Consider the following 21,805-nt stretch of genomic DNA (forward strand, 5'->3'; position numbering starts at 1 on the left):
AAAGTCAGGCATTCTTTGTGGTCAATGTCTGGTGGGTTCAGAGCATCCAACACAAAGAAGGGGGATGGCGGGACAGACCATTGGGACCAGTGTGTTTTTTGGTGGGGACATGAATGAGATCAAAATTGAACTGGTGTATCCCACTAACCCAGCAGTTGAGGGCAGTAGCAGGTTGCTGGTCCAGATTATTCAACATCCCTTTAATGCAGGAGGCATCCACTTCCATGATAAATTGGGGTGCACCAATCAGGAAGACCTGCAAGACCCAGAGAGCTCAGTATAAGCCATATAGTTTGAGCTTGGGTTGGGAATGTTGGGATTCAACATCGTTCCATGCCAAAGATCCAAAGCAGGCCAGTTTTTATTTGCCGTTGATGTCATTCTGATAGAGGACATATTCAATGCTGATATTCAAGGAATCCACTGAAAGGATGATCCTTCGGTCCCTTTCATAGTCAATGGGACAGAGGAGAACATCCTGACAGGCATCTGCCTTTAGCTGGTCAAAGGCTGCTTGGTGCTCAGGGCCCCAGGCAAATATCATGCCTTTGCATTTGAGATGTTCCAAAGGGCATGCTTTCATAGGAAAATCCTTTATGAATATTTGGAGGATTCTGAGGGTACCCAGGAAGGCTTGGACTTTGGTGAGGGATTTGCATGGCTGCCAGTCCTGTATTTTTGCAACCTTAGAAGGCTCGGGCTGTTGGCCAGTGTAGGTACATTGTTGGCTGAGGATGACAAATTCAGGAGCCACTATCGCCATTTTTGGACCACTGAATGTTCTGCCAGAATGTTTGATGTGGGTCAAGATCTGATTTACAGTTTCCATGTGTTCCCATATGAAACAACAGATGCCATTATTTTGGGTGTGCCATTCAAATCACCATCAGGGAGTTTGTATTGTATTGGTGGGCCATGGATGGGGACGTTGTTGATGAAGGGGATCATATATTTGGGGGTTGCCAGATATAGACTTTTGATCATCTCAATCAGATGCCCGATTTGCATCAGAAAAGGTAGTGAATGTTGTAGTGTATTCACCAGGTCCACCATATACAAGAGAGTAGTTGCATGTTCCAGATAGGTACTGTAACACATGCTTAACTGCTGTCCACTGCATAGCCAAAGGATTCTCTGTGTACTGACTCAGTGTCTGACATGCATAGGCAATGTCTGGTCAAGTGCTGATGGCTGCATACATGAGAGAACCAATTGCTGTAGCATATTGTTGTTGATCAACTGCTGCACCAGTATTCTTCTTGAGCTTGACATTCAGATCCAGTGGTGTTGAGACTGGATTGGCATTCTCCATCTGAAAGTGCTTCAGGATATTATTGATATAGCTGCTTTGGGATAAAGCTGTACTCCCATCAGGGTTGTGGGATATCTTGATCCCAACAAGGTATTGTGGAGTGCCAAGATCTTTGACATTGAACTGAGACTTGAGAGCATCTTTGACCTTGGTCATCTCACAGGTATCTGCTGTTGCAATAAGGAAGTCATTGACCCAGACTGTGAATATTGCCAGTCTGTCTCTGATCCTCCTGATATAGACACATGGCTCCACATCTGAGCATTGGAAGCCAAGTTGAGTAAGCAAGTCATGGAGCTTCTTGTTCCATAAGTGTCCAGCTTGCTTCAGGCCATATAAGCCTTTCTTGAGCAGGTAGACCTTGTTGGAGCCGTCATCAAAGCCAGGGGCTTGATGCATGTAAATCTCCTCCTCCAGGTCTCCATTGAGGTATGCACTGGTGACATCTTTTGTTGTGTGGCTAATGCAATGATGGTTTGGAGTGAGTCGAGTCAAACTACTGGTGCATAGGTTTGGGTGAAGTCAATGCCAGGCTTCTGTGAGAATCCTTGTGCAACCAATTGTCCCTTGTGCTTAACAACTTTGCCATTCTCATCATACTTGTGAGCAAACACCCATCAGCATCCTATGGCCTTCTGGTCTGGTGGTAGCTCAGCCATGACCCAGGTGCTTTTTGTTTCAAGTTGGTGGATCTCCTCCTCAATAGCCTTCTTCCACTCCGGCCACTCTGCAGTCTCCTTTGCCTCTTCTATAGTGCTTGGCACATGATCCATCATCATCAGGAAGCAGTAGTCTGCAGTGACAGAGTTGTCTACTGCCTGGTTGCTCTGCTCCTGTTGAGGTCGATAGCCAGCAAGGGCATGGTAGTCTACTGGTTGTTGCATCGATCTGACTGGTCGACGTGGTGGCTCTGGTACTGGTTCTGGAGTGATCTCTCATGATGGGACTGGAGTGAGCAGAGATTGCAGCTTGGGCTCAATGCTGACATCTGTGCTGGGCAGTATAATTGCCTCAACAGGTCACTTCGGTGTATCTGGCATTCCATCTCCAGCAGCTCCTCCTGTCTCCCCCTTAAGCAGTAATTTCTGCATAGCAGTGCTATCCTCCATTATCTCAACTGAAGGTCTTGCTTGCTTGCTATCCAAAAAGATATAGTTGCAAGAGGTCTTCACTTGCTGAGTCCTCTTATTGTAGTACTTGATCACCTTTGGTCCATCTTCAAATCCAACAAAAGTGAAGAGGAGTGATTTGGGTGCAAGTTTTGAATGGTTCTCCCCCTGTTGGAGGATCCAGACTTCACTCCCAAATTCTCGGAGGTGTGACACATCTGCCTTTTTGCCAGTCCAGGCTTCATCAGATGTTTTGCCATCCAGGGCCTTTGTTGGACTTCTATTCCTGACATATGCTGCATACTGGACTGCATGTACCCACAGAGCCACAGGAAGTTTCCATGCAATGAGCATGGCATGTGCAAACTCAAAAAGAGTGCAGTTGAACCTTTCTGCAATGCTGTTCTGGGATGGTGAGTATGGTGCTGTCATTTGGAGTTCTATGCCTTGACTAGCAAGCCAATCCTTAATGGGCTTGTTGATGTACTCTCTACCATTGTCACAGTGCAGTGTCTTGGGCTTCTTCTCTTGCTTGCGCTCAATCCAGGTGAGATATGTTTGGATGTGCTTGATGGCCTCACTCTTCTCTTTCATAAAGAGAATGGAGCAGCATCAAGTTGCATCATCTGTGAATGAGATATAGTAGCATGCTCCTCCTAGAGCTGGCATCTGAGCTGGTCCCCATACATCACTGAATGTGAGTTTGCCAGGTGCTGTGCTTCTGGTTGCCACTTCCTTTGGGTAGGGCCAAGCTGATTGTTTTGCTGTGATGCAGGCTGAGCACTGAAAGTCCTTGCTTGTTGCAGGATCAATGTTCAGTCCAGTGACAAGTCCATCAGAGTGTAGCTTCACAAGTCCTGATATTGCAAGGTGACCATGGCATAGGTGTGCCTCATACCAGCTGAGTCAATGTTCTGCTGCTTGATGGGTTTGGTCTCCTGATGACCATACTAGCTCTGCTTTGGCATTCAGCAGGTAGAGACAATTTGTCCTCTGTCCAGTGCCAGCTAGAATGCCTTTCGCATTCCTGAGCTCACACTTGGCTGCTGAGAAGCTGATCTTGCCACCAGTGTTGTCAAAACGTCCAGCTGATAGCAGAGAATTCATAGCATTAGGTGCATGGAGTACATCCTTGAGGGTATGTGCGATTGTCTTCCCATTGACATAAAAGTCTAACTTGATTGATCCATGTCCTCTGGCTTGTATGGCATTGTTGCCTATACCCTTGATCTCATGCATAGTGAGGGGTTGGTAGTCAAGGAAGACATCACAAAGTGGGGTGATATGAGAGGTTGTGCTGGAGTTGAGTAGCCAATCCTGACCAATGAAGTGACCAGGTGCTGTGATGTGATAGGCTGCTTCAAGTTAGTCACCATTGACCTCCTCAGCCTGATTTGTCTGCTCCAATTTCTTATTCCTCCCCCTCAAACATGGTCCTTGTCCCTCCTTTCCACCACCTTTACTCCAGCAATCTGCCTTGATGTGGCCTGGCTTCTTGCAGTTATCACAGATAATGTTGCTTGTGTGTGCTCATGTGCCATGGTTCTTCTCATGCCCAGGGTAAGGTTGCCTGTGAATTCTTGTTCCTTGTGACAATTCACCTCTTCCAAGAGTAGTGAGACAAGCTCATGGGATGTCATTGGCATCTGGCCAGTACATGCACCAAGAAATGATTGGGTGAAGGTGTCCCATGTTTCAGGGAGAGACATAGTGAGGAGATTAGTGAATAGCTTATCTGGGATGATCTCACCTTGCAGGTGGAGTTGTTCTTGTAGTTGTCATATCTTGGTGATGTGTGTAACCATGTCAAATCCATCCACAGCTTGCATACAATACAATCAATGTTGAATTGCCATAGCCCCCAGCTCACCCCTCAACTCCTTGACCATGATCAGCTGGGACCACATTTGTCCCACTGTCAGTGCCCCAATGAGGTACACCATCTCAATATATCCCACACACAGCTCAATCTGGTTCTGTGCCCTCATGTCTATCTCATCCCACTCTCTCATCCTCTCTATCTCCTCTGCCATCACCCCATTTGTCCCTGCTGGTTCTGGTCTTGGTACGCTGCTGTCAACATGGCTGAGGAGATTCTGCTCTCTCAGTAGTGCTTGCATGCATCTCTTCCATGGATACCAGTTGTCTGCATTGAGCATATCAAAGTGAAGGGTGGATGATGGTGCATCTCAGATGCTTGAGGGAAGTATGCATGACATTGCTGGGCTGTTTGAAGTGTTGCTGAATGATATCGAAGGTGATCAGATATAATCCAAGCCTCAGTGATTGCCGAAACAGAGAGTAGGGGGTGGATGCCATGAAGGTAGCTTGGATGTAGTTTTCCCAGTGTGCTGATGTCTTCTCCAATAGAGTCTTCTCCAATGGGAATAATCAATAACACAGATGGGTCATCCAGCAGGACATCCACAGTCTGCAGAAGTTAAAAGAAAAGCTTAGAGTGATCTTGTTGAGCAGGGCTCATAACCTGTAGGCAGGTAATGGCAGTAAACAAGATGCATTAGTCCGGACTGAAAAGTTTGCACTATCCGTCCGGTCCCTAGCTTATGTAAGCAGGTACTGTACAGTACCTGTAGGTGCGCGTCGATACGCGCACTTCTCTACTATATGCCAACACTAGTACTCTTCAGGCAGCCCGTCTTCTCTCTAATATGCATATGTTCTGCTGGTCGCGTTGTTTTGCTAAATTATTATCAGATGTCGGCCGTTGCCCGCGGAAGCAGTCTAAGGCAGACAACGCTCGCGGAAAAGCGCACACGCCTTCAGATCCGGCCAGCTTATAAATTTTGATGTGATCAAAAGGGGGCACACGTCGCGCTTGCCCACGCTCGTCATCGTTCGGCGTCGTCTTGTATGTCTCGTACCGATATCCCCTTCACTCTCTTCTCAGTCGGTGGTTGTGATCGATTCGGACGATGAAACGGATGCGGAAAGCGTGATGGTGAGAGGACCTGGAACTTTTCACATGCATGCCGTAGGAACAAGCGCGCTCGATGCTTACGCGCCGCTGCCGCCTGTCATTCCAACGGATAATCTTCCCGGAAGAAGGACAACCGTCAGCAATCGTGGCCGCGGTGGAGGTCGTGGACGCGGTGTGAAGTCTGTGCCACCATCCCGCAGTAAGCCGCCGCCTGTGTGGAAACCAGGATGCGCAAGATGCAACGAATCCAAATCGAAAAGAATATGCAGTGCATGGCCCGAGGAAGTGTGTGTTCTATGTCGCAAGGCGAAAAAAGCCTGCAATCTCTTAGGTAGGACAGTCTCATGTGCCAATTGTCACGAGAGCTAACGCCCAGGTTTCCTCAGAAACGAACTCTAGGCGCGAGCCGCCAGAGGATCCAGAAGAAAACCAGCCATTATCCACCCGAGCTGGCAAACAACCCGTTCCTCAGAATGACGACAGTTTTGACTCTCCGTTCACGAACACCGTCGATCGCGCCGACCCTCAACCTAGCATCCTCCCGGCTGTTGCACAAACACAACCTCAACCGAGCGGAGCAAATGAACGCCGACCGGGCCGAAAGTTCATTACTCGTCCTATGTCCAAGTCTGCTTCTCCCGCGCCATCTCTCGTTCGACCACTTCCGTTCCCAATGAGTCTGCCCGTTGACGTCCCAGGCAACCTGCAGCCTCGTCCTCGACCCCGACCTCTGTTCACGAGTTCGGCTGTGCCGTCAGTGCCTATGGCGGAGCCCACCAAAACCGACCTTGGTCGCAAACGCGCTGCCTCGCCTGATCGGGAGATTGAAGTGCCTCCGAAGCGTATCCGCATGCCTACTATCGCAGAGCAAGCCCGTCGGGGAGAACCTTCCAGACTGGGCCAGCCTCCTGCATCGTCCCACACTCAGCAGGAAGCTCCATCTGTCTCCACAAGTCAACAGCTGTCTCAGCCCCCGCTCTCGGTCAAGCTGGAAGAGGGCGACATCAAGATCCTCGATGTGGATGGCACCGAGCTCGTGGCCCAGGTCGACCCGCACAGTCAAGTTATGATGAAGAAGATCGTTGCTCTCAAAATCCGACTAATTGAAATTCTGGGTATGCCGGCATACGACAAGATCTTTAGCACATTGAATGCATTCGAGCGCGATGTCATGAATCCGCAAACGCAGGCTTAGTCGATGTTTTCCACATTTCATACCATCTAGTCATAATGTACGCCGTCTCTCGCGGCGGTATTCGCTTCACATTTTCCGATTATGTCATCACACACGTTTCGAATGGTTGATAGCAATCTGCTCCGCGCACCCCCTGGGCAACGGCATGCAGACACTGTGATCTCCTGGGACAAAGGAGGCTGTAAGAAGTCAGCAGCAAGTGATCCCCTAGCTCGTGAGAGTAGGGTTCTTCTATGTGGCAAGGGAAATGAATGAAGTCAATCTCCGTGAAAAAGGCACGCGAGGTAACCAGAAATAGAGCACCACACTCTAATCCGTGGAGAGGGCACTACCTGGGTCGACTGGGGATCAAAACACTGACAGTAGAAATGATATGGTAACTCCATGGAAACTTGCTAGTTTCCTCATTTGTATTGAGATTCTGTGTCATCGAAATCGTTCTTGCGAGTGCCGTGTTCGTCTTTCCCCCATTGTCGGCGGTCATAGTGGCTGTGCAGTAACTCGCTGGCCTTATCTCCGCGGCTCTTCCTCCCTCCCCGCAACAGCGCCAGCCACTGGATGTGGCGCCAGGAGTTGCAGGTGCGCATTCGCAGAACCTTTCGTCAGTGACCGCATCAGCACTCCTTCACAAGCCTCGACCGTCTCCTCCTCGACCTCCCTGAGCAGCTGCTGCTCGTGGGAAAACTGCTGGTGTGTCTGATCCTTCTTCGCACGCACCTCCTCTACGCTGCCATTCCGCGCCATTCCTCCACTTCCCCTGCCCCATTCCCTCCCACACCCGCGGTCTTCCCGCGGTCTTCCAACGTCTGCTCCAGCTTCCCCTCCACCGCTCCTCCCCTCCACGATCGCCAATTCCTTGGCTTCCTCATCATCTCACCCTGCCCACCTTCTAACACGTGCTCGACTTTGACCTACGCCTCCTCGTAATCGACCTCGGATCTCCCCGCCGCTGCATGCTGTCCGCTCAGCACCAGCCGCGGCAGCGACGGCAGCAAGCCACGATGTGCATCAGGCCGGTCCCAAGCAGCTTCGCCCATCAGCCCGCTCTGAGGCAGGAGATTCCAGTGCGGCCGCCTGCCAGCCGCCTCTGTGGGGATTTGCAATAATAACCGACATCACGGTGAGTGCGAGTCTCCTTCTGCGTTCGCTGACCTAGCTGACTGCTCTTGAGGAGATCGCATATGACTATTCCTACACTGCGTCGTCCAACGCGCGTCGAATGACCTCGACGTGATCATCAGCAACCTGCAGCGTCATCTCTGAGCTTATGGGCAGGGCTGCTTGCCACACAGCCCACACCGGGTCAAGAAAGCAGAGGTGGAGCGGAAGGCACCCGAGAGGGCCGGGCATGCGAGGAGAGCAGGGGGAGCAGAGCAGGAGCGGCGTGGGCACGTGAGGTGGAAGACGGATAGGGAATTTCAGCTACGGATCTCGTTTGGTGCGTCTGCCTGCCCTCGACCTTCGACAACATCGTGATCCTCACCATATGATCAGTTTGAGCTTGCGGCGTTCCCCAACCGCGCAGACGACTATATCCCTGACTCCGACCTCTGCCGCACCCTCATCCTCATCTTCGGCCTCGTGCACCTCCATGTCCTGATCGTCTCCCCCTTCGTCCTCACCTCCTTGCGCCCTCAAACCCGAATTCTTCACCTCGTGCCAGCCGTTCATCTCCTCGCTCTTTGGGTCGACCTCTGTTCCCGCTTTGGGCGCTCGCATCATAGTGCAGCAGCCCTTCAACCTGTCCGCACTGGTCGCCTCTGTCCTTTCAGTCGAATACCCCGACCAAGCTGGCCGCGCAAGAGAAAGAATACCTGTGCTTCTCCCTTCCTTGTCACCGCTTTGTCGAGCAGACTTCGGACTGTCTCGACCAGCTCGAACGCTCTCCCATCCCCATCCGGCCAACCATCGGCAATAATCTGTTTGAGAAGGAGCCTCCTCATTCCCGCTTCCTCTCCAACAGCCCCAGAGCCCCGGGCCAACCTCATCATCTCTGGCCCGATCCTCGCTGCCCGACATACTCGACCTGGACCGACTTCGAGATCATCGTCCCCTTCTGAACAGAACGTCATGCTCGACGAGGTGATATGGCATCCGACCGTCCCTAGCCTAACGGGGACATTCTCGGCCCGATCTTCAGCTTTCTCCTCTTCGCCTTCTCCACCATTTGCGACCCGACCGGCACCGCACCCTCTTTACTATCGAACGTTGGTTTCTCCTGTGATCCATCCACAATCAATGACCATTGCGTCCACGTATGCTCTGCAACGCGGCCAATTCGACGGCATGGCCCTACCATAGCCTTATCCATAGTGGCACCGAGATCTTTCCTCTCCTTCTCTTGGTTGAGGCAAGTTGCTGGGTAATCCGTCCGGATTGTCACTAGAAAGATAATATATTCGTGAGACCGTTCTCAGCAACGGTGTATATCCTCGATATAACTTCTCTCCCAAGTGAGGCAGGACATGAGCCTCATCGACGAGCTTCTCCATGTACAGAATTAATCTCATTCGGAAAGATCCATCAATGCGGCGGAGGCAACACAGCGTATAGCAACATGTACGATACAAGAATGGTAAGGCACAGCATTGTAAGAGGGAATAGATCACCGTGAATAGTGAGGAGAGACAGAGCTGCGGATCATCGTTGACGTGGTACATGGAAGCAACGAACGGTAATCTCGTGACTACACCTACACGCTACATTTCTTGGCGTCACTGCGCCCCGGGCCAACGCAGTTTGAATATCGCTGCAAAGGTGAATACCCTAAGCGTATATGCGCATTTCTGCATCGAGCCAAACGAACGGTACATAACACAGAATCACCGTCTTCTCTTCTGTTCAATCTTCTCTCTATTGTACCTTGTCCGGGCGCCACAACAGCATCAAGAGAAGCGTCCTCGCTCGCTCGCTTCTGCTCTCAAAAGCACGGTCACACCCAGTCTCCTGACGATAAGCGTCTCGTACAGCTTCTTCATCTGGTGCACGGGCCCGTTTCGCGCGCTGCCCTCGGACGGCCGGTCGCAGGAGGGCGGAGAGGTGCGTCGACCATTCAGCGCTGGCGGACGAGGAGGCGAATAAGACGGACTCGGACGAGTATACACGAGATGAGTAGTATGTAGGTGTAGGAGCGCGCGCAGCGGAGGCAAAAGACCCGGTTTTCGCCCAATATAGCAATTGCTCCAGAGTCTGAACGTATGGGCTTACACCGAAGCACAGAGTATGATATAATATAATACAGTGAAAAATATGATAATATCACCCTACCACTAACCCTAACCCTAACCCCTACCCCACCCTAACCTTAACCAACCCTAACCTGCTAAATGGGATCCTAACCAGTACCCTAACACTACGCAGGGGAGGAATTGCCTTTTTCGGAAATTACGGAGGTAAATTGCCCCCGTCCGCGCGAACACGCATAAAGCTCTTTTCTTTTTAGGGAATTATGGACGCAGTTTGCCTCCGCTGCGCGTCCATGCTACTCATCTCGTGTGCGCTCGACTCGGACGCGGGGTCGGATTACACCTGCTTGACTCAGCTCGAGAGTGATGTAGACGTTGTTGGATTCCTCGGAGCAGTCTTCGAACGTAAAGACGTGCCAGTGCATGACCGCGCAGCGGATCTGGATCTCTACGTACAGCTGCGTACCCATCCACAGGAGGTCAGCACCGATACTCAGCTCGGACCGAAGAAAGAACGCACCTTCGTCATAGCCATTTGATCCGTACGTGATTGGTCTCTTCAATTTGCGTCGTGGAGGCCCTTACGACAATCGTGCATACTGCAGTACCACACCGATGCTGCGGCGGACTGGGCGAGGAACGTGCTTCATGTTCTCGCCAACTCGAAGCTCCGCCACGAAAACACGCTCTACGGACCGATGAACGATGTTCAAAAGGGCTACTTCGACACACGAGCGCAGTTCAGCATCATCCCTCAGGCCAAGATGCGTCTCAGCAAATACTCCGACATTGCTACCTTGCCTCCTGGGCTTTTTCCCGGCACTATCGACGTTCACGATCCAGATGACTCTATCGGCTCCATCGACATTCATGACACACGCACGGCCTACAGCAAGGGCGGCGGGGGACACGAGCCTGGCACGCGAATACCTGACTTCCTGGGGACACGACGTCAAGAAGCTCGGCATGTCCCCTTTGGAATTTGGGATGGAAAAAGGGAGGAAGAGGAGGAGGAAGTATTGGGCAGAGAAACCGTCACCGGGCCGACTTTCCCACGCGACATGTACGTTTCTGGTTTGCAGTTTGGAAGAACAAAGTAACGCGTGCCGAATACCGTATCCTAATGAATGTGTGCTTAATTCTTTTCATGCGCATCTGGCACTCAGCGGGATGATCATTTCGTCCTTCAGCATCATTTCTGCTCCTTTCCGTTTTCACGGAACAGCAAACCATCTTCTGCGTGGCAGATTTTTCTGACACATCAAGCAGGCCGGCCGGACTGGGCTGATTTCCTACCATGAATCTGAGCGTTGCGGATCGGACCGCCATACCGCTCGACTACATTCATCGCTAAGTGGAAGATCAATCAGTACAACTTGTACAAATCTACTATCTAGTTATCCGGCACAGGTACCAGACGACATCATGATACGGGGAGGGTACAGATCATGTCATGCGAGTTAAGATTGACTGCGAATGGGAAACTACACGGTTCCCACACAGGCTCACTTCGAGCATGTGTACATCGTGCGAACGCTGGATGAGCTCTCCCCTCCCTACTCCTGGCGCCCAAGGGATTTCAGAGATGTCGTTGAGGTCGTACGGGTATCGTGCAAAGCCCTCTTTATCCGCCCAATCGAAGTCGATGATCTTCCCCAACGATCTCGTAGTTTCCTTCGTACATATGATATTACTCGACCTTAGATCCCCGTGCACAAGACCCCGATCGCCCAGGATTTTGACAGCTTCCCTGAGGTCGTTCTCAACGTCCGGAGGGACTTTGTCAAGTTTGAAGATCGGTTCCCCACTGAGCTTTTCCATGACCACCATCTTCGTCCCGTCGGGAAGTTCCTTCACCCCATACAACCGTGGCGCGAAGCCTTTCTCAGCAAGCAATCTGTGGGCCGCGGTGCCCCATGTCGAGCAAAATTTGACCACACAGCGCTGTGAGACTTCGCTACCGACAGCACGGAGATCCGCCTCGAAAAGGGGGCTCCTGAAGTCATCCAATAGACGTCTGTGGTAAGTCAGGTGAGCTTCCCGCTTGTCAGAATCGAGCAGTTCAACACTTGTCCAGGCGGGGAGATACGGCGATATTTCGTCGGAAGGTGGTGGCTTCGGAAGGTTGCGGTAATAGTCTCTCAATCGTTGCATCGCTTTCCTGAGCGGGACAAACTTCTTTGCCAAATCGCGTGTGTGATCGCTGTGTTGACCAGCGTTGGCCAGCAACGGGACACATAGCTCGGGAACCGTTTCGGCGATGACAACCTCTGCGAACACCACAAGCTGCACGAACATCCACGGACCGGCCAGCGCGATGGAAATGACAGGATGTGGGGACACACGACGGACATCTTCACGCTTCAATATCGGGAAAGTCAACGAGACAATCCTATATATAAATGAATGTTCGTACCTCCTTCTGCGCCCAATACTTCCGAGCCGAGCTGACGCCCTGAAAAATGGGTTCCGCTTTCCCTGACCCCAGGACATTCTTGTATTCGGCGACAGCTGTTTCGACCTGTCCCGATGCATCGGAGAAAACGCTTGTCGTGTAAGAGCGGTCTGAGGATGTGTTTTGCGTGGTGACAGTCTTCGCTGAGGTTTGGCCAAGCAAAGCGTCCATGGTGGGTGAGACAGCTGCAACTCGTGCGTCTTCGTCAGAATAATTCTTTGATGAGTCCGCGCAGAGTTGCTCTGCCAGTTTACAGACATCGGCGGGCGGTATATTATTTGTGCTTGACCGCAGCTCGCCCAGGAGGTTTGCAAAGATGGGCGAGTAGATGCTGACAGACATTCCAATCCGACCCCCACGACCGTCGAAGATGGTGGAGGTCGCGCTGGCTGTGGCCATTCCCGATTGGGTGGCAGCTGTGGACGGCGGGGGCGCCCGGAGAGCAAGTGTGAGTGTTCGCTGCACATCTTTTAATCAATTGTCAGCAATGTGTGTAACGAGTATCACGATAATACGTACTTCGCAACACGGTGTCTTGCCTTTGCCTCTTCCTTCGCGCCTCCTCTCCTTCGGCAGACTCCTCTGCTTTGCGTGTGTGTTCACCCGGCCCCGTACCCGTCTCCTGGGTCCAAACGAAGAAGTGGTACTTGTGCTCGTCCGGGCCCTCGATACCCGTAAGACGTAACGCAGCCCCGATGGACGTGACGTTTGGTAGCGTTTCTTCATTTTCACCTGTGGGCCATGGGAAATGTGGATCATCAGGACCATTGGGCTGCTGTGTTTGGTCAAGCTATGCAGCGATTCGTTGTCAGAAGGACATTAGGAAACAACTGGTTAGGGTACGAACCGCGATCACCCGCATTTCGCTCTGTGACACTTTCCAATCTTTGGATACTTTCATCTTCAGACGACCGATGGTCTCGTCAATCCCCATCTGGTCTGTGTATTGCTGTTTGTTGGATCCTACGACGTTGATGTTATGAACCTCGTTCTTAGCCCTCAAGTTCTGCCGTCGGGTTTTCCTCCCTCCCTCTGCTTTTTGGCCAGATCTCGACGTCTGCACCTGGTCGACATCCTTTCCTTTCTCATCGACTCGGCCACTAGATCTCGTTATCACTCGCCCCGGTGTTCCTTCGAGGTCACCCAGGGCTGCGTCACTGGAGGGGGCCATATTTGCTGACAATGGAGTAGAAGGTGCCGAGCTCGGCCGTTGCTGACTCTAGGCTGTTCCCTGGCGCGGAGGCAGTTGCCGTCGCACAGCCTCTTCACCGAGCTTCTCGGAAGCAGAGGGAGATGACAACGCAAACACGTATCACGTGATTTTGATAAGCAATACAGATGGCGGAGTTTGGTAACATTAATACTTCCACCACAGAGTCAATGCCGAACACCAATGAGGACAACATCGAGCATGAGATGCTGGAGTACGGCACGCCCAACTCATCCACCACCGAAAATGTGGATGAAGATACACCATTACTAACCAGTTCAGGTCCCAAGAGGCCATATGAAGGAGGCGGTTCCGTCGATGTTGGGAAATGGCGGACCATGGTGCAGGGCATGCCAGTGGTAAGAGGACATGCACCCTGACTGCATCAAACTCTGAAAGGAATAACAGGTCAAAGCCGTGGTCGAAAGCAAAAGAGACATCATCGACAAATGTGAAGCAAGCGTATCTTCTCAAGTGATGAAGAAGGGGTAAACGGGGTTCAAGGCAGCATCTGGAAGGTAGTAGGAGTGCGATCAAAGACTGCCGCATGTACCATCCCGAGATACGATACAGAGCAATATATGCATTTTCACTCTACTGAAATTGACATCGATACCTCAGTATTCATGTACGGATTAGAAGACAGTGGGACATGAGCGACATCATGAAATACATCGGAAGACTCTAAATAGCAGAGGTACAACACACATCAAAGTGTGTTGTTTGCCTCCATTTCTTGTTTCAGCTTCATTTGCAGCAGTGTCAGCTCGAGAGTGAAGGTATCAGGGCAGATGGCGGGATGGCACACCCTGTTCTGCTTCAGGATAGTCTTCAATTCCTCGAGTCTGCCGGAAAAATTACGGATAAGCTCATTTGTATTAACATCATCATCGTGTTGAGAGACAAGGAGGGGTACGAACCTCTCTCCTTGTAAATCAACACCGTAACAGCGTCAGCGTCTCCGGCAGACGCGACCGGCAGGCGCAGGTTGTCGGACCAGGCGGGAGGTCAAGGGACGGCGAAGTATCAACGATGAGCGGAGCGGTCTTAGTCGTGTCATCATCACACTTGGCAGCGAAGTGGCAAAGGCGAGCGTTTTCGGTCTGCACCTTTCACCACTTCTGAAGCAGCAACTTCTGCATAACATCGTCGGCATTTTTGAAGAAGATGGGATGATTGTACGCCTTTCGATGCTCCAGAACATTCCTGTCATCTACGCCTTGAGCGGCGAAGTCAGCCAGCACTTTCTTCACATCTGCCGTTATATCAGCGAGGGAGCGCCGCACAAAGACGAGGATATGTACCACCCGCGAATGGGCAGCGTGCACCACGATCGACGCAGTTACGACAAGCCCATGTCTCATCCTCCCCAATACCAGCACTCAAGCACACGGGCCCCCCACAAATGCAACGTTTAAACTTTACTCTGCTGTTTCGCAAACTCCTCTTCGCAGCATTTGCACTGTAGGGGTACGTCAGCTAAGGATAAATCAACGAATGGCCGCAGATGACATACCCAACCCCCCTTCAACTCCCTGACTTCAGTCTTAGCTTCATCAACCTGCACAAGTTCAGTAGAAGTCGACAGATGCGAAACCGCACCCACCCGAGTAGGATCATCCAACTTATCCGTCGAAGGAAGACTATTGAAGGCAGCAACTTCTTCCATCAGGGAGATATCAACGCTCTCCCCCACACGATACTGAAAGCATGGCGGTTCTCCGACAGACCATCTGAGGTTGATGAACGAGGTATGCAGAATATATTCAGGGATGGCAGAAAGCTTCGTCGAACATGACACATTCCGGCAGATAACCCCATCCACAGTGAATGGCATCCCGAACCTGGGGAATTTTCTCCTCTGTCGTGAGTGTCTTCTTCTTTTCTTCTTCCGAGGAAGACGACGGGGCGGTGGGCTGGGAGCTGTCGCTAGATAGGTCGATGCTCTCCGGTGTCTTCGAGCGGCGTCTAACACATGGTCTGCTGAAGCATGCTGGGATATATTTCCACCCGGACCTGTCAGCGTATGAGTGTCCACAGCTCATGTACATTACCAACACCTACCATATGACCCATGTTCTGCGTAATAAGTCGGGTTGAGTATGACTTGTGGCCTACCACTCAAAGGAATAAAGCCAGTTGCATTGATCTCTCCATATGTTAGATGGCAGGCATTCTCTCTATGGTGACCATCAGTACTTGCAGTGTCATCCATATAAGTCCGAATAATTACAGTCGTTGCATCATCATTCCAGGGCCGTCCTAATGAATTTGAGAAAGAAATACCTTGATCAAGTCAATTTCCATACCCAGATAGCACTTGCTGGTGAGGTCCAGCGTTGTGTTGGCATCTGGACTCTGTAGCAGAATGAGTGAAAGCCTTCACAATGCCAAAATACGCACCCTTATGATCTGTGAGTTGCTGATGTAGGCATCATAGTGGTTACCAGGGGTGATGGGGGTTGTGCCCGTCCCTGGTGGATATTATCGTTACGGTGACTAGTTATCAATACTGATATGCACATACGATCAGATTTATTTGTGCCCTTCCATGCCACTAAAGCACCCCCACAACCCCGATTCGCAAAAGTGACTTGTTCGAAGCATCTTCCAACATCGTATTAAGCGTCCTCGCATCCATATATCTGAAGCACATACACGGTGCCAAAACCGAAGACATAGTTTGTCTCACCATAGATCGTACCACCCTTAACGTATGTGCTCGTGTTTCGACCCGTATACCAGGCGTCTTGGTAGCTGGCAAAGTTGCAGCCATAAAATGAAGCTTTTGCATATGAAATATCGGTGACAAGTGCCTGTGATATGGCATAGTTGGCCTGTGGCACGAAGAACAATAAGTTCAACCTGCCTCTTCGCTATTGGATGTGACAAACAGCTAAGTTTCTGAAGTCGATGTGATAAGCCTTGAAATCGACATTGCCAAATTTGGGCTGGAGTGGAAGCCCTACCGTCCCCATCCCAATGAGAGATGCATTGAAGGTAGGTGCAACAATTAGAGGAAATGAATGGCTAAAGTGATTTTGCTTGGCGCTGGGATGTGTGTATTCCTACACCTACATACTACTCATCTCGTGTGCGCTCCGAAGAGGGTCCTAGCAGATGCATACACGCTGATTGAGCACGTCATTCCCATCGTCGGATAGCGAGAGCAAATGGGCAGTGCCAGGGACATTATCCCCTTAAGCAGGAGATTGTGGAAGGCCTTCGGACTTTCTGGTACAGTAGTAGGATTTCGTCTTTGATATTCTTTGACAACATACGAGAGACTCGGGTGCAGGAGGTGCGTTCTGAGAGTGGCCGTAATGAGCCTTCCTCTGTTGCCAGGCTTGCACAACCATCACGTCGAACATTGTGCGCTCGTTCTTTTCGCAAAGGTACTTGACTAGGTGCCGCATGAGCTGGTTGAATGTTATTGCCAGGTGGGTCAGGTCCTCGTGCGAATACATGGTACCAACAGCAGCAATGAATAGGAGAAGTAAAGTCGAGACATCCAGGTTCCTGATGGCCAACTGGGTGAGATAGGAAGAGTGCTGTGGGAGTCTCGAGAGTACCAGTTGCCGCAGAGGGAGAGCCTCCGCGCAGATGGGAAATGATAAACGTCAATCATCAGCCCCAACGGTTGGTGAGTGAGCGTGATGATCATGATCCTTGGGTCGGGCGTGTTAGCCCTTGGAGAGGTTGACATATTTGATAACTAGGTGTTGGGGGCTGGGTCGACCGGGAAGGCACCAAGGGGTTAACTTGCGTCATTGTTCAGGAGACATTGTCCCGGGATGACACGGCGACTGATTCGTGGAAGTGTAGGAGACGAACAACTCCGCTGATGGGTGGTGTCGGACAATTGATCGAGGGGAAACGTGGGCTTGAGTGAGGCCTACTCAGCTGCTCTTGTACTCGCATATGCCACCAGCCAGGGCGCAGCAAAAGACACATCCTGCCATGTCCGTTCTGACACCATATCTTCAGCTTTGCACACGGGATGGTATAAGATGGGTGCGTACTGTGAGGGACCCCTCCATTCCTCCCACGTCCACCTCACGAGAGGACGCACACAACTCTTCGAGGGGGACGACGGCCCCCCTCGGCGCCTCCACCGTCTCCCCCTGCGGGGCCGGAGGGGGGGAGGATTTTACCGGCGTCCCCCAATAGACGCGCCCCCAGCATAGGTGAACGTCGTCGCAAATCGTCCCCTGGTGCGACGACCGGGCGGTGGACGGTGTCGCCATCGGGCTGGGGACGGAGACCCTGTAGACGGTGTGGATGAAGAGGTGATAAGTCGCTTGGATAGTCTTGTGAGATGTCGTTCACCCTTTGCCTCGTCGATGGAAACGTCTTGGAGCTGGGCGACGGTTTTGCTCTTGTAGCCTTGCACGATAGTGTGCCAGGCGCGGCCCACGACGAGTTGCTCGGAGGAAAAGCAGATCGGGAGCCAGGATATCTCCGAGCTTTGCTGGATGCGGGTCGACTGCCGAGCCGTCCTGCGATGGCACGTGTCTAGGTTGAGACGGACGACCGTCGTGGATGTCGTGGACGTGAAGGGGGTCGGCAGTCCACCGATGCGTTGCTTGCGCTGTGATGTTTGCGACGCCAACCTTGAGGTGGGCTGGCGAGGACTGGGGACCGGGATGAAGATGACCGGGAGATGGTGCAACCGGAGCTCGTGAGCTGCAGTTGTGTGTGCAAAGGGACTCAAGGACGTCAGCATATCGACGGCCGGTTGTTCCATGAAACAATGCCTGAGCTTGCAATGGCCGATCAGTGGGTGGGTCGGCATGCCGCCGACGCTGCTCCTGGCACGACGAGTCGGAATGGGAGGACGACAATGAGGCCATACATGTCTAGGATGGGGTGGGTGAGGATTAGACCATAGTACGCTTCTCCTGCCTCTCCACCACCCGTCCACTGCATGTCTGCCCCCACTCCATCACCCAGCCCTATATGCTATGTATTTGAAAAGTCGACGTTTTTCCAAAACAATCCTCACGCTTGCTTACCCACCCCGGCCGAAGTGCGTGCACAGTGCAAGTTCCCGGGCGCCAGTATCGAATCATTCGGGCTATATCCGCCGCCAGCACGGTTCCCTCACCTTGGTCTACTCGTAAAGTTCGGTCATGGCGCGTCCGTCACCGAAGGCGAGTGCCTAGCATTCCTCAGACGGCAGGGTATCACCTTTGCGCCGGAGATTTACGGTTGGACGACCGAGGGGGATGTTGTCTATCTCTACATGGAGCTCATTCCCGGTGTCACCCTCAGTCAGCGATGGGACTGGCTGTCCGCGTCACAGAAGGAGGCCATCGCCCTCGAGCTCAACGAGATGATGGGAAAGGTGAGATGTGTCCATTTGGACTCGAGCACGCCCTACATTGGTGCATACCTGCGCTGCCTGGTTGCCAACCGCACTGACCTCTCTACAGGATCCGTTGGTCGACGACCGCTGCAGGACAGGATCCTCGAGCAGCGTAGAGGGGCACCGCTCATGACGTTCGACTCTGTAACCGCACTGCATGACTTTTTCATGCGGCCCACTCTGTTCGACCCCACGGTGCAGCATCCCCACAGAGGCGACCTTCCCGACGACGTTGAAATCCAGCTCACGCATGGGGATCTGCACCTTGGCAACATCATCGTGTCCGCGCCGTCGTGGTGGACAAAGGAGGGGCTGGTGGGTGCATGGAAGGAGTGGTCCGAGTCGGGATGGAAATTGGGTTGGCTGTGGCAACAGCTGCGGTGGGGAAATTGGCCTGGGGCGGAGTCGGAGGTGCCGCACGTTATGGCAATTGTTGACTGGCACCAAGCTGGCTGGATGCCGTCCTACTGGGAGTACTGTAAAGCGCTATGGACTGTCAGCCCTGATCGCGAGGAGTGGGCAACAGCCTACCTTCCCAAGATCATCGACTGCCCCGCAGTAGTTGGGGCGTGGTTACAACGCGCCGCTGAGTTTGCCGTGTAGCCAGCCCTATACTCTCACCACGCTGTTTCATTCATATGCGCAAGTGTCATTTGTACAAATACCCAGGACGACAATTTTGCAGGTACCACACCATTGCTTCCCAACGTTGTCATTGCATGCTCCGTGTGCGCGCCCCTACCACACCGCGATCCCGTGCTAGTAGTACGCCATCCTCAACATCTCGTCGAGCGTCTCGGGCCCATGTGCATGCCGGGTACCCACTGCTTCCGCCGCCACCCCATACTCGGGCAACCCCTCAAGGTGATCATCATCGCCTGGATCCCTATACTCCTTCACCCATCGTTCATCCGCACCCGACAGATGGGCCACAGTCGCACAAGCGGTGTGCAGCCGCAGCATCTCCTTGCGAGGCGCGGGAACGCCGTGCTTGCAGTCCGCAAAGCTGATCCTTTGGTCCAGCTTTGGGTATGCTAACCCTTCTTTGTAGTCCCAAGCCAGTAGACGTTCTCCGCGCCCTGGAACGCTATCAGCACAATTGCCACCCAGTACCGTCCGTCTACGCACCTCGATTTCTTCCAGGCATATGTCGAGACGGTCAAACTCTGCGTACAAGTCCAATCTGAGCAACAACATGTTGCTCGAGTGGTGGATCAGTTCTACGTTGTAACCCTGCTCCACCTGGTCCCAAGGCACCAGGTGCTTAATTATGACGAACATGGCCGCAGTCGCTGCTTTCTAGGCAGGTCAGCACGTGACCGTACAGGGAGGGAAGTGAGGCTGACTCTCGGAGATAGCAGGTGCTTTTTCTTTCTTCCCACTTTCCACATTTGGCTGTAACGACTGAGATTTCGAGCTGCTTTGGAGAACGGGGAACATCGAGTCCAAGGTTCTCGTCTTGAGATCGTTTCGGATTTTCTTGTACGACGGTTGAGAGGCCTTCATGTCGTGCACGCCGTCCTTAGTGAGAGCCTCCATGTGCTCCACTCCGACATCAAGAAATCCGGCGAAATTGACGATGATGACTTCTCCGTCATGGTGGCGCCTCGGAATGCTCGCGAGGCCACTGATGCCATTTACCATGTCAAGAGGGGCAAGCCAATCCCGGTGGTGGATGAAGAGTTGGAGAAGGCCCAGGCGGCCTACCACCCTCGTCATGATGACTCTAGCGAGAAGGGTGAGTCCTCCCACCGGGCGGACAAGGGCAAGCAGTGGGCCAAATGTGAGTATTTCAGATTCGCTTTCAGATTTGCTTGAACTGATCCTTGGAACAGAATTTTTCTTTATCTCATTGTCCCATGGTCTCAATTCGAGGTGTAGATATGGAGTTGTGGCAGGTATCGAGGGAGCAGGATCGTAGATAGAATTATCCCAATTTAGACATGTATGCTAGTTAATGTGCAGTTGAAAGAAATAGTGCCTGAGAATGATCGTGTGATTTTTTTCGGAATGAACTTCAGATATATGCATTCCCTATTGACAGAGATACACTTCTTGGTATGGGTATAGTGAAGTTGTTCTTTCCTAGTGTGCTGGTTCATATCCTTGTTCTGAGATCAAATCGAAGGGCAAACTTGTCCAGATCCTCTTCTTGAACCTCAAAGTTGTTTTCTTTGTCCCTGTCTTCCACAACATCTCCGCCTATCTCCTGGTTCTTGCTTTCATCCTCTTCTTCTTCTGCTTCCTCATTCAAGCATTCAAATTCTGCTTTGTGGTCTGGTTTGTTCACTTCAAAGTCTGTGTTTTCAAGATTTTGAAGGACTGTCTCAACTGCACTTGACATGTCTTTCCAAGCCAGGTAGGGTATCACCCTAAACTTGGCAATAGTATGTTGGAATATTGAACTGTCAAGTTCAGCCACTATGTAGGCACCTCTGGATCTCTGCTTAACAACAATATATGGTCCCATATATTGACTCTGCATCTTATCTTGGAGGGGGCCATCCTGTTTGCTGTTCCTTATGAGGACCAAGTCACCCATTTTGAAATTGTGATTGTACACCAGGTTCTTGAATTATTCTCAAAACCTTTCTGCATTCATGTATCAAGCTTTCAAAATCCTCCTTTTGATTTCTGCTAAGTCTTCTGGTCTCTTCAGGAGTTGTCAAGCATGGAATGCCACTAAATCTGCATGTGATAGGAGCTGGTCCAGGGGCAGAGCTAACCAAGTTGCTTCTATTATAGTCATTGGCAGCAGGGGGTGAATTCTGTGAGCCATGTAGAAGGGACTCATTCCTGTAGCACTGTGAATAGATATTCATTCTGCCCAGAATATGGCTGGAACCACTTCAGGCCATTTCAACTTGTCTTTGGACATCAAACAAATAATTGATTCTTGAACTGTTCTATAACTTTGTTCGACTATTCTGTTGGCCCTCAAATTGTAGCTTGAAATTAGAATGTGGTTCAAGTGGTACTTTTCCTTGAGGGAATTCATAGCACTAATCCAGGGAGAACTGTTATCCATGATGA

The 21,805-nt window shown here is 51.6% G+C and overlaps 12 protein-coding genes across 12 annotated transcripts; 4 read left to right on the forward strand and 8 right to left on the reverse strand.

Annotated features, from left to right (window-relative positions):
* Positions 1-622: 622 nt before the first annotated feature.
* On the reverse strand, positions 623-844 carry DACRYDRAFT_30284 (uncharacterized protein; the record flags this gene model as incomplete). Its single annotated transcript, XM_040774337.1, has 1 exon — positions 623-844. A coding segment is annotated over one exon (222 nt), but the record flags the coding sequence as incomplete, so codon positions are not given.
* A 2,483-nt stretch (positions 845-3,327) lies between these two features.
* On the reverse strand, positions 3,328-3,738 carry DACRYDRAFT_52278 (uncharacterized protein; the record flags this gene model as incomplete). Its single annotated transcript, XM_040775094.1, has 2 exons — positions 3,328-3,593; positions 3,693-3,738. Coding segments are annotated over 2 exons (312 nt in total), but the record flags the coding sequence as incomplete, so codon positions are not given.
* Positions 3,739-4,259: 521 nt separating this feature from the next.
* On the reverse strand, positions 4,260-4,586 carry DACRYDRAFT_52252 (uncharacterized protein; the record flags this gene model as incomplete). The annotated part of the gene is made up of 2 exons (XM_040775092.1): positions 4,260-4,436; positions 4,491-4,586. Coding segments are annotated over 2 exons (273 nt in total), but the record flags the coding sequence as incomplete, so codon positions are not given.
* A 1,000-nt stretch (positions 4,587-5,586) lies between these two features.
* Positions 5,587-6,554, forward strand: DACRYDRAFT_15752 (uncharacterized protein; the record flags this gene model as incomplete). Its single annotated transcript, XM_040771133.1, has 2 exons — positions 5,587-5,644; positions 5,746-6,554. 2 exons carry the CDS (start codon positions 5,587-5,589, stop codon positions 6,552-6,554), a joined length of 867 nt encoding a protein of 288 aa, XP_040628598.1.
* Positions 6,555-7,458: 904 nt separating this feature from the next.
* On the reverse strand, positions 7,459-8,710 carry DACRYDRAFT_22139 (uncharacterized protein). The gene is made up of 3 exons (XM_040772696.1): positions 8,049-8,710; positions 7,726-7,992; positions 7,459-7,674 (listed from the first exon to the last, which is right to left on the reverse strand). The coding sequence occupies exons 1-2, from the start codon at positions 8,274-8,276 to the stop codon at positions 7,858-7,860; spliced, it is 363 nt and encodes a 120-aa protein (XP_040628599.1). The 5' UTR covers positions 8,277-8,710; the 3' UTR covers positions 7,459-7,674; positions 7,726-7,857.
* A 1,375-nt stretch (positions 8,711-10,085) lies between these two features.
* On the forward strand, positions 10,086-10,873 carry DACRYDRAFT_22140 (uncharacterized protein). Its single transcript, XM_040772697.1, has 2 exons — positions 10,086-10,281; positions 10,345-10,873. Exon 2 carries the CDS (start codon positions 10,438-10,440, stop codon positions 10,837-10,839), a length of 402 nt encoding a protein of 133 aa, XP_040628600.1. The 5' UTR covers positions 10,086-10,281; positions 10,345-10,437; the 3' UTR covers positions 10,840-10,873.
* A 161-nt stretch (positions 10,874-11,034) lies between these two features.
* DACRYDRAFT_116193 (uncharacterized protein) lies at positions 11,035-13,365 on the reverse strand (the record flags this gene model as incomplete). The annotated part of the gene is made up of 4 exons (XM_040770151.1): positions 11,035-12,100; positions 12,156-12,661; positions 12,714-12,984; positions 13,042-13,365. The coding sequence occupies 4 exons, from the start codon at positions 13,363-13,365 to the stop codon at positions 11,186-11,188; spliced, it is 2,016 nt and encodes a 671-aa protein (XP_040628601.1). The 3' UTR covers positions 11,035-11,185.
* A 167-nt stretch (positions 13,366-13,532) lies between these two features.
* On the forward strand, positions 13,533-13,896 carry DACRYDRAFT_107447 (uncharacterized protein; the record flags this gene model as incomplete). The annotated part of the gene is made up of 2 exons (XM_040768471.1): positions 13,533-13,763; positions 13,813-13,896. The coding sequence occupies 2 exons, from the start codon at positions 13,533-13,535 to the stop codon at positions 13,894-13,896; spliced, it is 315 nt and encodes a 104-aa protein (XP_040628602.1).
* Positions 13,897-15,361: 1,465 nt separating this feature from the next.
* DACRYDRAFT_127574 (uncharacterized protein) lies at positions 15,362-16,421 on the reverse strand (the record flags this gene model as incomplete). Its single annotated transcript, XM_040770940.1, has 8 exons — positions 15,362-15,420; positions 15,463-15,553; positions 15,608-15,666; positions 15,714-15,762; positions 15,808-15,878; positions 15,932-16,011; positions 16,063-16,241; positions 16,299-16,421. Coding segments are annotated over 8 exons (711 nt in total), but the record flags the coding sequence as incomplete, so codon positions are not given.
* A 659-nt stretch (positions 16,422-17,080) lies between these two features.
* Positions 17,081-18,199, reverse strand: DACRYDRAFT_116194 (uncharacterized protein; the record flags this gene model as incomplete). Its single annotated transcript, XM_040770152.1, has 2 exons — positions 17,081-17,373; positions 17,427-18,199. The coding sequence occupies one exon, from the start codon at positions 18,197-18,199 to the stop codon at positions 17,555-17,557; it is 645 nt and encodes a 214-aa protein (XP_040628603.1). The 3' UTR covers positions 17,081-17,373; positions 17,427-17,554.
* A 132-nt stretch (positions 18,200-18,331) lies between these two features.
* On the forward strand, positions 18,332-19,375 carry DACRYDRAFT_52476 (uncharacterized protein; the record flags this gene model as incomplete). The annotated part of the gene is made up of 3 exons (XM_040775111.1): positions 18,332-18,791; positions 18,840-19,087; positions 19,184-19,375. The coding sequence occupies 3 exons, from the start codon at positions 18,332-18,334 to the stop codon at positions 19,373-19,375; spliced, it is 900 nt and encodes a 299-aa protein (XP_040628604.1).
* A 156-nt stretch (positions 19,376-19,531) lies between these two features.
* On the reverse strand, positions 19,532-20,491 carry DACRYDRAFT_107451 (uncharacterized protein; the record flags this gene model as incomplete). The annotated part of the gene is made up of 3 exons (XM_040768472.1): positions 19,532-19,851; positions 19,897-20,067; positions 20,119-20,491. The coding sequence occupies 3 exons, from the start codon at positions 20,489-20,491 to the stop codon at positions 19,532-19,534; spliced, it is 864 nt and encodes a 287-aa protein (XP_040628605.1).
* Positions 20,492-21,805: the final 1,314 nt, after the last annotated feature.

This window comes from Dacryopinax primogenitus, assembly GCF_000292625.1.
Source record: "Dacryopinax primogenitus strain DJM-731 SS1 chromosome Unknown DACRYscaffold_9, whole genome shotgun sequence".
NCBI lineage: Eukaryota > Fungi > Basidiomycota > Dacrymycetes > Dacrymycetales > Dacrymycetaceae > Dacryopinax > Dacryopinax primogenitus.